Source organism: Melampsora larici-populina (assembly GCF_000204055.1).
Source record: "Melampsora larici-populina 98AG31 unplaced genomic scaffold MELLAscaffold_13, whole genome shotgun sequence".
Classification (NCBI taxonomy): domain Eukaryota; kingdom Fungi; phylum Basidiomycota; class Pucciniomycetes; order Pucciniales; family Melampsoraceae; genus Melampsora; species Melampsora laricis-populina.
In genome coordinates this window covers 240,605-253,958 of record NW_006768777.1, presented here as the reverse complement: position 1 = coordinate 253,958, position 13,354 = coordinate 240,605, and the positions used below count along the sequence as shown (strand labels likewise).

Below are 13,354 nucleotides of genomic sequence, written 5' to 3'. Positions count from 1 at the left end.
TCTGTAAAATGACCAGGACCCAGGAATGCAGAAGTGAGTATGAGTATACTCAACTCATACTCACTCTGTACGGGTTTTGGCCCCGTGGGTGAGTAAGTTGGTGCTCTCGATGGGCACCAACTGAGTTGTCTCAGTATCAGAATACTCACATGTAAGTGTAACATGATTACACAATACTCAAATGTGCCCTGTCCCCGCGCCCTTGACTCACTAGCCCTCTTTCAGCGCCCACAATATTTGGATGAGTATACTCACTTATATACTCATCCAAACAAGGTCACGACAAGTCAACTACGGTAGGATATCCTTCGGCGCCCTAAGATATCGTTGGCTTACGATTGATGACCACCTTCAAGCACTATATCTTTCCCTTTCAGCTTTCATTCAGCCATTCGACACCCAATCCTCTCCTCACACCCAATCCATCAATCAATTTCAACTGTGGACCACGCTCGATCTAACGGTGGCTGGCCAATTAATCGCCAAACAATCCTACGATTGAGGTATTAGCCAATGGCTCAGCAATTGGCATTTCGCCACATTGAGTTATGGCTACCAGCGCTTTCGTGGGTCAACTCCGATATAATGAATATTGGAGATCTTGAATGGGAATTGGACCTTTGGTGAGCAGCAACATTTCTATATTATATATGTTGTCTTCCTTTTCCATCTCCCCCTCAAGTCTTTCTATCCATCGATCTCTGACTTCTGACCTAGATTTATATCTATCCCTGTTACCTTTCTATCTTCCCTTTCTTTCAAAACTAGCCCGTCACACTTTCTCAAACACACCATGCCTAGACCTAGAATTACACCCCAAACTCCTCCAGCAGTGCGATCTCCCTACGCCCGTGTGGGAACCGCAGCAGCTCCAACTCCTCGCAATACCTCTAGTGCTCGTCTTACGACTTTGTCCCGTGAAACTTCGAATGGCACTTTGGCACCTCGAGCGTCCACCACCTCTCGAGCTGTGGGTGGAGCCTCAGGCGTCATTTTGGCTACAAACCATGGGCAAGCCCATCAGTATGGACCTGGACATCTCGTGACGCGCGAGGCCACCGACCAAAAGGTCTATGTTGATGACTCCCCTGTGAGGTCGAATCCCCACCGGTCCGATGTCTACTTGTATTATGATGCAAGTCCTTCTATTTTTGAGTCCGAAATCCTTGTTTATCAATGTTTAGCATTGACATTGACATATAACCCAATTATAGGAACCGGAGGCGGCTCCTGGACCCGCCAATGGAAGTGGCAAAGGTGATGAAGCCAAGGTCTACTACTGTCTTCACTGCCCGTAAGTATTCAACCACCTTGTCCCATCTGATCACCCGGATTTGTCACTGACTAATGATGTTTAAATTTTATTTTACAATTCTTATTGGCGCGGTAATATCCAAAAACCTTCCTTTCTCGGTCTTTGAGGGTGTTTTGATGGAGAAAGCTTTACGGGTGATCTGCCCGTCCTTCCCATGGCCTGGTCGAATGACTCTCAAGGCAGATTTGGAAGCCTTATTCTACGAACTGGAAAAACAACTTATCGAAGAGATCTCTCATGTGCCTGGATCTATTTCCACGGCCACCGACTGCTGGACGAGCGCGGATTTTTCTCACACATACATGGCAATTAACGGATTCTTCTTTAACTCTCAGGGCAAGTTTTGCCGACGGCTACTTGCATTCAAGGTCAGTAACTGTCTTTATGTCTCTTGCGTTTATGGTTTTTCCCGATTTCACCTCTTGATCTTACTCAACTGTGTTTTGCTTGCTTTTCCTTTTGTTTCAGACCCTGCAAGGCAAACATACCGGCGAAAATTTGGCTCAAGTCTATTGGAATGCTCTTGAACACGTGGGAGCGGTTCAGAAACATTACTCAGTTACCGGTGACAACGCTTCCTCCAACCGCTCCATGGTGCGTTACTTGAGCGATTGATACGCCGAGTTGGGGACTAGCTGGCCTTTTGCATCCCGGTTTCATGGGTGCATGTGCCATGTAATCAACCTAGTCGCCAAAGATTTCCTCGATGGGATGGGCGAGTTGACTGATGCCAATATCGCTGCTTACGAGGACTCTGGAATGGCCGAACCCCGACAAGCTTTCGAACCGGAAGAACCTATCCTGATGGACCTCGACTCTCAGTCAGAAGAACTCGACCCAACCCAAAACGATTTCGACATTGTCCAAGCAACCTATGACATGGAGGCAGCGCAAGAGTCAGTCGAAACCGAAGCAACTCAAACCCAGCCTGAGGAATCACCCACCGTGGAACCTTCCACCCGTAAGAAGTCGACTGTCGTAAGCCGGATTAGAGCTTTGGATACTCACATCCGCAAGAGTCCTCAAGAACTCGAGGCCTTCATCAAGATCCGAGAAAGCGTAAATGACCCGGAACTTCTCCCTATGAGCTGCCCTCCCACCCGGTGGAACTACTTCTATTATGTAGTGAGTGTTTTTACATTGGCTTCATCGATCGAAATCTCTTCATACTCATGCGCTAACACCAATGCGTGTCTTAACAGGTACAACGGTCTTTGCTTCTCAAAAAATTGCTGACTCTCTACACCAATGACCCAAAACGAAAAAAATTGGCCATCTCGAAAACCGATTGGTCAACTATTGAATACTTGCTTCCAGTGCTTGAGATGTTTGAACGTGCGACACAAATCTTTCAATCCAACGATCCCACAAAACACAAGGTCCTACCGGTGCTCTGGGCAATTCAAAAGGTGTTGCGTAAGCATATGCAAGTGCTTGGCAATTGGGGGATGGCTTGCCGTCGCGCTGAGTTGAAGCTCATCAAGTATTTGGCTCGTGAAGAGGGCAATGCCCAAACTTTGGTGTCTACTCTGCTTGATCCACGTTTTAGGGACAAGATTTTTGAAGGCCACATTGATCGTGACGGGGTGGCCACCTCAGCCAAGAAACAGCTGCGTGATGAGTATAACCTTTGGAAACCCAAAGAAACACCTAGCTCTTCTCAACAATCGACCCCTCCTGCTGAACATGACCCTGAACTCGACAACTTGGACGAGATCTACTCGATTTTGGGCACCACTGCCATTCCGTCGTCCACCAACGCCACTCGGTCACTCGACGAACTTGACCGATACTTCCTTCGGGAAGATCCAGTCCTGCCTGGCGAAACGATTGGCCAATTTTGGACTGTAAGTGTTAGGAGCTCGATTTTGATTTATTTTTGGCATCAAATCAACAACTGACATGATTTTGTTCACTCTGTGTAGCGTATGTCAACCACCGGCGCCCTGCCGGTGTTAGCCCGGATTGCCCTCCAACATCTCACCATAGCCGCAGCAGCGGCCTCGGTTGAACGGGTTTTCTCAATCTCAGGAAACATTGCCGTGCCATCGCGAGGCCGACTTTACACCGATACCATCTGTCACCTTGTCCTTCTCCGTCATTGGCTCGGCAATGACCAGGCTACAGTTGAAGTTGATGCCATGGGTTGAAAGAAGGGTGTCACTTTTGGCTTTGTTTAAATCGGTGAAATTGTCTTCAACTCTTTCATGAAATATCCCCGATCATCATAAGAACCAATTTGTTCCGAATTGTATTTCATGATTTCTTTATTTACCTTATCAAATACCGCCAGTCTTGTAAGCTCTTGACTCTCATAGGGTGGTTGAACTGTGGAGCCAATGAATGATCAAAAGTTATCTTGACAGTCCACATTTATAATGAGGACTGGCAATTTTTTTAAATGTGAGTACTCGCAGTGTACTCGCGGTGAGTACACATCCGAGTGAGTCTACTCATTTGGTGAGTAAACTCACTTTGTTAGTACTCTTCGACCGGGCCATAATGAGTCCCATCCTCCTTGCGTACTCTGCCGAAAATTACCGTGGGAGTATCTGTACTCTATGTGTAAATCTGTACTTCGGTACTCAACTTGAGTACCAAGCGCGGGCGCCCGAGTGAGTGAGTCTGAGTAGACTCACTTCTGCATTCCTGCCAGGACCAGTTTATTGTGTGAATAAATCTTCCCATTCCAACTTGATTGAAATATACTTTTTATATATACAAAGTCTTTCAATAAGCAATAACCCAAAATACAAAACAGATGGTCCAGGTGAATTCTTCCATCCAAAAAAACATTGTAAAAAACTGAAGGACTACAAATTTTCCTTGGTGGTGTATAATACTCTGATACCAACTCCAATAGAAGATATTAACATCAGCGTTCCACTATAATATACCAAGGTTTGATAACCTTGTACCGCTGATGAACTGTTTTGTACCAAGGCTCCCGCAATCGGTCCGGTTAAGACGTTCGCGATCCCACGTGAAGTTGCAAAGAATGAAATTAGGTTACCAGCCTTTGGTTCTGAGGGAGCTACAAGCATTGCAAAACGCTGCCAAAGACACGAGAATCCTCCAGCACTTAGACCATCTGATTTTTTCAACCCCGAAGAGAGGGAACTTTGAGTTTAAGCTCTATGAATCCTGTGAAATGAATGGAAAAGAAACACACGCACAGATGACGGCAAAGCTGGCAAGCATTGGAAAACCGTTACAGTGGCCCCATAAACCCAGTATACTGATACCACTACACATCGAGGTGATACCAATTAACCAGCTGCTGTCGAAGTGGTCACTGATAGTGCCAACTAGTAACTGCCCAAATATACTTGCACCTGAGTATAGAGCTAAAACCATTCCTCCTGGAAGTCCTTTGATAGTTGCGTAGGCTGGCATATATAATGATGGTACAAAGAAAGCCCTATAAATATGAAATTTCAAGTTTTCTTCTCAATCTATGTAAAAGAATTGGACCTCAATACTAAAGAGAATGAAGATACTCACAGGCTTTGAATAAGGGTCACCAACATGAAAGCCCAAAAAAGTGGTCTTTTGAGATAACGAGACATAAATAGGTTTTGAGGATTTCTCCTGTGAGCCATTGGTAGTCTACCACTGATTAAGGCAAAATGTAGCAAAACAGAAGGGGTCAACAACCACCACAAAAATTGTAAGGACTTTTATCTTACTGAAAGAATGGGATCATTGGTAAAATTACAACAAGCCAAAATACTGCGAATGCTCTATATGTGATAGCACTTCCGTATTTCTTCAAAGACCATTCCAATACTGGTGGGTATACGAGACCAAATGCAGAAGCTCCTGTGCAAATTTGATTAGTAAAGTTTTTGATGTCAGCATCATGTTTTCACTCTTGAAATGAGTTGGGATCCTTGCCCGAGAACATGACACTTCCAGCGAAACCTCGTCTTTCGACCCACCATTCCGCCAAAAAGGCAAAACCTGGATAGCTAACAGAAAAATATATTCATTAACAAAGTCTGCTAGGTTTAGAATAGCATGTTGCTACTTACTAGAGTAATGCTAGAAATTGAATGCAATCAAAACAACCAGAATAATAGATGATTGTTTCAGCTTTTGTTTTGAAGTACACTGACTGACGACCAGGTATGAAGAGTTGTTATAGACTCACAGCCCCCAAATCCGTACATCAAGCCTTGTGACAATATAAGTTGCCAAGGCTATTAAATACGTAAACATTCGGCATATCATGCTGTCAGCCAAGGGTGTTTACCGGATTATCAGATCATGTAGTTTTCCTACCTTGCTTGAGTATCCTGCAGCCAAACAAGACGCTGAACAAATTATGGTACCTAGTGTCGGTCCCCATTTGGTGATCCATGGGTGCTTGTCCATTAATGGGGTTAGGACTGCTCCAAAGCAATAAAGGATACCACTACACAAAGTCCCTGTACGTCCGATACCGCCGAATTCAGTCATTTATCCAATAGATCAGGAAATGAGTGAAGCTCAGGGGAGATAAAATGAGTTATACTATCAATCTTGAAGACATACCTATGAAGGCCGCTAACGACTTGTTCATGTCCGAATAAGGAGGGTAGTCCAGAAACACACCAAAAGAGATTGGTGGACCTTTCAAATCAAATTAAAATTTGAGAGCACTCAGAGACGTTTATTTTGTCCTTCTTTCTATAGAGGCATTTTAAAAGAAATCATTATATACCAAATACGGCACCTTCGATCATAAATGCAATGAATAAAAACCTCCAAGCCTGAAATCCACCATCATGTGATGGAAGGGTGTTTCCTTCTTCTCTTTCTTCATACGGTGGACAGGTACCATTTTCAGTGCTGATATTACCCAACTCATCAACAGTCTTATTGAATCTCTTCATACTGACTTGATCCATTTCGATCTTGCAATGGGGGGTGAAATGCTCAAGGAATATGTTTTGTATAATTCTTTGAGCTTTCTAGGAATGTGACAAATTGCTCGAAGGACCGCGATTAAGATGAAGATTCGCGATTGAGAGCTGGAAAACCCTTTGAGAATACGGAGTAAACGATAACATTCTTTACTCTGACCATCTTCTTATCTAAATAGATAATCAACCAGAATCTGGTGAGTCAAACACATGAAAACGAGATGAACTATCATAAGGCAGAAGTAAAACAGGTCGCAGGAAACACCTTTCCAGTCACGGAGTAGAACCAATTGAAAACTTGGTATGAAACCTTTTGGATTAAGACCGGCCATGCAAACGGAGAACATTGTCCGCTTAAAGGGGGCTGTGGAGAGCTTGGCGAATGACTTTGAGGCATCGAATGAAATCGAGACCCTAAAAATACCATGGACAGGAGACCATTTGCTAGTTACTCAATCGGCCTGGGTGCGCCCACTTCATCGAGCTCAGTGAAGCGTGCGGGGCTCAAGTAGGATATGTAGATGATCCATCACAGCAATCCCTGTATATAGCGATTCAAGCCTTGAGGCCAAGACAGGACAAGACCATCATGAGTTACATAATATTTTACACTCAATCGGCAGTTTAAGATGGCTCGAATGTAAAATCCAATCGCACTTCAATGAGTAAAAATTTAAGTCTACGCTTCTTCGTGGGCGGTAGTTTGAAATAATGGCACTCCGCAGTGTGCCAATAACCGGTCTTTGTTTTGTCTACCTAGTCTGTAGTACAAAAATTAGTGATCAGAAGCGCGATTTTATGCAAGGAACTTGAACAAATTTGTTGAAAGTTTTCTCATCATCCCAATCCTCACTCAGGCGATTCATCTCAAATGATAAGATCAGTTCTTTCTGTATTCAGCATAACATGGTATCAATTAACTATTGGAATTGGGTTGTCTTTTGGTGTGTTTAGAGACATCGATAACGCCCAGCTTATCAGATCCTGTGGTAGGTCGGTTCCTCTTGGAAAATTTTGACAAGCCTAGAAAGGCATTCATTCTCAGTATCAAGACAATATTTCTCTATAGACAAAATAATATACGTTTTCTATACACGACCCCTTTGAACATCAGCAGATTCTGAGTATGTGAATTCAAAAAGTATATTTTTATTGTCGATGAAAAAATCTGTGGCCTTTTGATCCCAAAAGCTTTGAAAATTCTTTCTCTATACAAGTTCTTCCCCTAAGCAATGACTCGAATGGCATACAGATGGTCACAGTGTTTTGCCCCATCTAAAAGGCAGTGACCGCTGATTGACTAAGATACGTTCTTGGTGGTGTATAATAATCGGATTCCGACTCCAATCGAGGATAACAACATCAAAGTCCCACTATAATTGACCAATGTTTGATAACCTTCCACGGCCGATGAGCTGTTTTGAACCAAGGCACCTGCGATTGGCCCAGTCAAGACATTTGCAATCCCGCGGGAAATTGCAAAAAAGGAAATCAGGTTACTAGACTTTTGTTCTGAGGGAGCTACACGCATCGCAAAACGCTGCCAAAGACACGAGAATCCACCAGCACTGAGGCCATCTACTTGTTCAAAAACAACATCAGAGCTTGAATTTGTGAATAATTTGAAATAAACCCATCAGAGATATAAGCTCACAAATGAGAGCAAAGCTGGCAAGCATTGCAAAACCGTTACAGTGGCCCCACAACCCAAGTATACTTATACCGCTGCATATCGAGGTGATACCAATTAACCAGCTGCTGTCGAAGTGGTCACTGACAGTGCCAACTAGCAGCTGCCCGAATATACATGCACCTGAGTATAGAGCTAAAATAAGTCCTCCTGGAAGACCCTTTATAGTTGCATAGGCCGGCATATATAATGATGGCACAAAAAACGCCCTACAGAGACATCAAAAGCAAAGAATCCATCAGCCTCGTGAACCCAACCATACCTGAATACATCATGGCCGAAAACGTACTCACAGGCTTTGAATAAGCGTCACTAACATGAATGCCCAAAACAGTGGGGTTTTGAGATAGCGAGTCATAGATGACTTTTGAGGATTCCTTCTGTGAGCCATAGGTAATCTACCACTGGTTAAGCAAAGACGTGGCGGTTCAGAAAAAGATTCGGCAAAAATGTAAGGATCTTTATCTCACTGAAAGAATGGCATCATTGGTAAAACTATGATCAACCAAAATACTGCAAATGCTCGATATGTGATAGCAGTTCCGTAGTTCTTCAAAGACCATTCTAGGACTGGTGGGTATAAAAGGCCAAATACCGAAGCTCCTATACAGAATAGGTCAGTATGAATAACTCATCGATACCAATATCATATCTTCACTTTGAAATAGAGATTCAATCTTATCAATCAACCTGAAAACATTATGCCTCCAGCTAGTCCCCGTCGGTCGACCCACCATTCCGCCAAAAAGACAAAAGCTGGATAGCTAACCAAAGAACTGAGTCATAGATAGGGCTGACTTGGTTTAGATCAGTACCTCTATGCTTACTAGAGTAATGCTACAATCGGCACGTGATCATCCGACCACAAAAAACAAGGCTGTGTAAGTTTTCTATTTCGAATTGCATTGTCAGTTATGATAGATATAAAATCACCTCCCCCAAAACCGTATAAAAAGCCTTGTGATAATACGAGTTGCCAAGGCTTTTGAATGTGGAAACATTTGGTATGTGACAAAGTTGAGCCACACATCCTCCGAGGATTATGAGATGAAATGATGTTTCCCACCTTGCTGGAGTATCCTGCGATCAAACAAGAAGCTGAACAAGTTATGGTGCCCAGCGTCGGCCCCCATTTGATGATCCACGGGTACTTGTCCATTAGCGGGGTCAAGACTGCTCCAAAGCAATAAAGGATACCGCTACACAAAGTCCCTGTTTGTTCAATGATTGTGGAGTCAGTCATTGATCTTCAGCTCAGGGAAATGAGATGAGTATTTTTATTGATCTTTGCTCACTAACCTATGAAGGCAGCCAGAGATTTGTTCATGTCCGAATAAGGTGAATAGTCCAAAAATACCCCAAAAGAAATCGGCGGACCTTTTGAAATCGCATCGGGTTATTTGTGTTTTCTTTTGGATAGAAGGATTATGAGATCTTTATTACCGAATACGGCACCTTCGACCATGAAAGCAATTAACAAGAACCGCCAAGCCTGGAATCCTCCGTCATAAGGTGGAAGACCGTTTCCCTCGTCATAAGGTGGAACAGTATCATTGTCTGTGTCGATATTCCCCGCCTCATGAATAGCCAGATTGAATCTCCTCATAGGGACTTGTTCCATTCCAATTTTGCAATGAATGGGTTGACTGCTCATGTACAAATATGTGTTGTTCAATTTCTTGAGCTATCAGGTTTTCAAAAATTGATTCGAAGCAGCGCGATCAAAATTAAAATTCACCTTTACGAAGTGGCAACCCCTTTAAGAGTGCGGAGTAAAAGGCGTGATGTTTGACTTTGACCATCTTATCTGAGTTGTAAATAGCCGACCAAAATCCGACGATTCAGACAAATGAACAAGAGATTAGCTTATTGTAGAGCACAAGTCAAACAGGTCGCAGTGAAAAATTTCCAGTCACGGAAAAGGATCAATTGAAAATTGGGGCTTGTTGTGCCCATATTGTAATCCGCACTTCCCGAAGCGTACGGGGCTCAACTTCGATTTATTGCTTGAAGTTGCAAGTCATGGTCACCCCATGGTGCTACACATCGGAGCTGGAAGCTTGCCACTATCTCACTTCATAGGATCATCACAGCAAAGTACCCAAAAGCTGCTCCGACAAAAGATGCGATTTTCTCAGAGAAAAAACGCGCCGCGGCAGCCAGCGAAATAGTTCAAAAACCTAGCTCAAGGTGTTCGCCGAGACGATTAAGATGGCCCAATCGTAGGCAGGGATTTTCAATCCATCTTCAAATCCCCATGGCTTCCTATATCAAGCCAGCGCATTCTCAAGTCAAGATCCCGCAACAACTCGTATCCAGAAAGGGACCCTGACCCCTGCGAGACCGGCCTTGCATGTCTGATTTACACCCGGCCAGTCCCCTTGAAATTGATGGTTGTTTTCTGTCACCTGTATCTGTCTCAAATTGGACTCGTTTCATTCAGAGTATTTCGAATCACAGTTGCTCTCAATCAATATCGTCTTTTGATTTTGACCCGAACTCTCTTTTTGAATCACCGATCACATATCTTTATCTGCACAAATCATGTTGTCCAAAGCCAATAATATGGACGGACGGATAGATGTATGAAATTCAGTGTTTTGATTCCTGTTCAAGGTCATTGATCTTGAGTATTTCAAGAAAACTACCAAAGCTACAAGTGGACCCGCAACGCCAGCTCATCAGTCCAGCGGGAATTTGCTCGAGAATCTGGACACTCCTCATTTGTGATCTGACAAAGAGGATACAATGACCATCAAGACCTGGTTCAAGAGTGGCTTCAAGGAAAACATTGGCTAGTCAATTGTTTGTATAGACAGTGCAACGAAGGCTCTATCCAATAAGATCAGTGTAGTCAACGCCAAACGCCTGTGTATTAGGTTGGAATGTGTCATCAAGATGCGCGTCATTGGCAATACCTTGAAAAAATCAAGCTCTGGCGTGAAGAGGTGATTTGAAATATCAAAACATGCATGACAGAAATGGTCTTGACCAACCACTGGTGGAGGACTTGATATGGAAGGTGTCTCTTGCAAAGTAAAATATTCTTCACCTACTTTTTGGAGATCAACTGAAAAGAGACAGGTCATGGGTTGGTCCTGTTCACAAATTTGTGCCTCCTTCTATCCAAAAACTTGTTTTTGTGGGCTTTGATAACTAGATTGCCTGTACGTGATCTTTGAGTGACCAAACAAGAGGTCAACTTCCTATGTCCAAAAGCAAGGTGAGACCAATATTTATCTCCCCAACACGCAACTTTCATATCAAGTCCTTAGCCAGGTCGCTGGTCAATACCACTTCTTTCATACTATTTTTGATATCTCCAACCGCATCTCCACAGCAGAGCATGATGTTCAAGCTTTTGCTAATGAGCACATTGTCATGAACAGCCCAACCTGTCAAGCAGGTCTTTGAAGTTGAACACAGTGGATGTGGCCTTCTTTTCCTTGGCAATACGCACACCAGGCCAATTGATGGTGTCCTCAAAGCTGATCTTGAGACTGATCTTGAAGGTGACTTGACGTGCTCTGTCGAATTGCGCGCAAGAGTATTGCAGTGTAAATACTTGGGCGATTAGGTTAAGGAGATGGGGTGTCGACTGTCAGCCGCAACACGCTCCGAATTAGGGCTATGACCCGACCTTGGCCCTGCCCGGCCGAGTCTGCCCGAGGGTTTCCAGAACCAACTTGTTGCCAGGCCCGAGCATGTAGCCCTAACCTAATGATACAGACAAAGGCCCTGTGTCAGGGCCACTCAGGGCCGGGGCCGGCGCTTAAAATCCCGTTAAACAAAGGGTGAAAGGCGAGTTCCAACCTCTTTCCACCTTAACCCCACTCCAGTACCCTTTACCCATACAGTATACCATACCCCAGGCCCCATACCCATCTTCTTCGATCACCATGTCTCGCCAAAGTCTTCAAGTCACCAATTTAAACACCATGTCCACCACCTCCAGCACAACTTCGATCACGCCATCTGACTCGGTCTCAGCTGCTGCTAGTGCAGCCGAATCCGAAGATACTGCCACAAACCGTACTTCTTGGGTGTGGCAGTACTTTTCGACTGTCACGCTCCCCGACAAAACCGTCAAGAACGTCTGCCGTGCCAACAAAGGCTTCATCGACAAGCCTCCGAGTCCGGACTTAGAAGAGGCGCCTGTGGTTGTGTGTAATGAGTAGATCGCTATCGATAAAAGCTCCAGTACCAGATCAATGGCCCGCCACCTCTCCCGTGCTCATCGTATTGAACCTCCGATCGACACCTCACAACAAACACTTACATCCTTCCCTGCTACTGGTAAGAATTCCAATGTAAGTTTTCACTTCTTTTCTTTTGATGTTTCCTCTTTGTATCTTTGACTGATCTCGTTTTTTTTTAGTTTGGACCTCTCAACAGGAAAAACCTCACCAACGCTATCATCCGTCTTATCGTCAATCGAGAGCTCGCAGTATCGCTTGTGGATGCGCCGGAGTTCCGCGAGCTTGTATCCTGGATTAACCCTGCTGTTTTGCCAATCCTGTCAAAGCAAACTGCCATTACCAATGGCATCATTGCCCAATTCCGTCTTGCTCGAATTTGTTTGAGTCATCTTTTCTCTTCGGTCAATTTTATCAGCATCACTTGTGATGCGTGGACCTCACCTCGAAGTGTACCAATGTTAGGAATCACGGCGCACTGGATGAGCGATGACTTTGTTATGAAATCAGTTGTTCTAGGTTTGAAGGAAATCGATGGTTCTCATACTGGTAAAAACATTGCTTCCTTGGTCAAGCACACCTTAGATCAGTTTAATATCACCAATAAGCTCTACTGTATTACTGCTGACAACGCTTCAAATAATATCACCATGGCCCGAGAGCTTCACATTCTCATACCTCACTTCAATCATGAAAAGAATCTTCACGGCTGTGTCGCCCACGTTATCAATCTAGTCGCCAAAGCCGGTATCTCCATCTTTGACAGCAAGGCCCCCCCCGATCCTCTTAGTGCATTAGATCCTCAACTTCCTCAAGAAAACAAAATTCCTGATGGTACCCTTTCTCTAATCAAACCTACCCCGCATCTTGAAGTCCACTCAATCCTAACTCGAATTCGCGGGTTTCACAAACGAGTCCGATTGAGCACTCAGCTCAAACAGGCTCTTGACCAATGTATTGCGACTTCATCACAGCCTCGAAAAGTCGGACTCATCCACGAGGTTTCCACTCGATGGTCGTCTACCTTCTACTCTCTCAAGCGTTTCTTTGAACTCAAGAAGGTCCTTCAGTACTATTGTAACATAAATGAATCTTTGGAGCCTTACCTCCTGACCGAAGACGAATGGATGTTGGTGGGCAGCTTAGTCAAGTTTCTCCGACCTCTTGCAATCATGATCAAGGAAATCAAAGGCGATGACTATCCCACTTTCTCACGAGCAATGCCTGACTATCAATGGCTTGTTGA

The 13,354-nt window shown here is 44.2% G+C and overlaps 3 protein-coding genes across 3 annotated transcripts; 1 reads left to right on the top strand and 2 right to left on the bottom strand.

Moving 5' to 3' along the window:
* Positions 1–513: 513 nt before the first annotated feature.
* MELLADRAFT_123215 (uncharacterized protein) lies at positions 514–1,190 on the top strand (the record flags this gene model as incomplete). The annotated part of the gene is made up of 3 exons (XM_007408796.1): positions 514–623; positions 769–1,090; positions 1,185–1,190. The coding sequence occupies 3 exons, from the start codon at positions 514–516 to the stop codon at positions 1,188–1,190; spliced, it is 438 nt and encodes a 145-aa protein (XP_007408858.1).
* A 2,938-nt stretch (positions 1,191–4,128) lies between these two features.
* Positions 4,129–5,776, bottom strand: MELLADRAFT_105313 (uncharacterized protein; the record flags this gene model as incomplete). Its single annotated transcript, XM_007408564.1, has 8 exons — positions 4,129–4,406; positions 4,492–4,736; positions 4,820–4,930; positions 5,005–5,137; positions 5,257–5,278; positions 5,350–5,359; positions 5,469–5,549; positions 5,571–5,776. 8 exons carry the CDS (start codon positions 5,774–5,776, stop codon positions 4,129–4,131), a joined length of 1,086 nt encoding a protein of 361 aa, XP_007408626.1.
* Positions 5,777–7,522: 1,746 nt separating this feature from the next.
* MELLADRAFT_85153 (uncharacterized protein) lies at positions 7,523–9,239 on the bottom strand (the record flags this gene model as incomplete). Its single annotated transcript, XM_007408563.1, has 8 exons — positions 7,523–7,803; positions 7,877–8,121; positions 8,206–8,316; positions 8,383–8,515; positions 8,603–8,676; positions 8,740–8,894; positions 8,979–9,124; positions 9,212–9,239. 8 exons carry the CDS (start codon positions 9,237–9,239, stop codon positions 7,523–7,525), a joined length of 1,173 nt encoding a protein of 390 aa, XP_007408625.1.
* Positions 9,240–13,354: the final 4,115 nt, after the last annotated feature.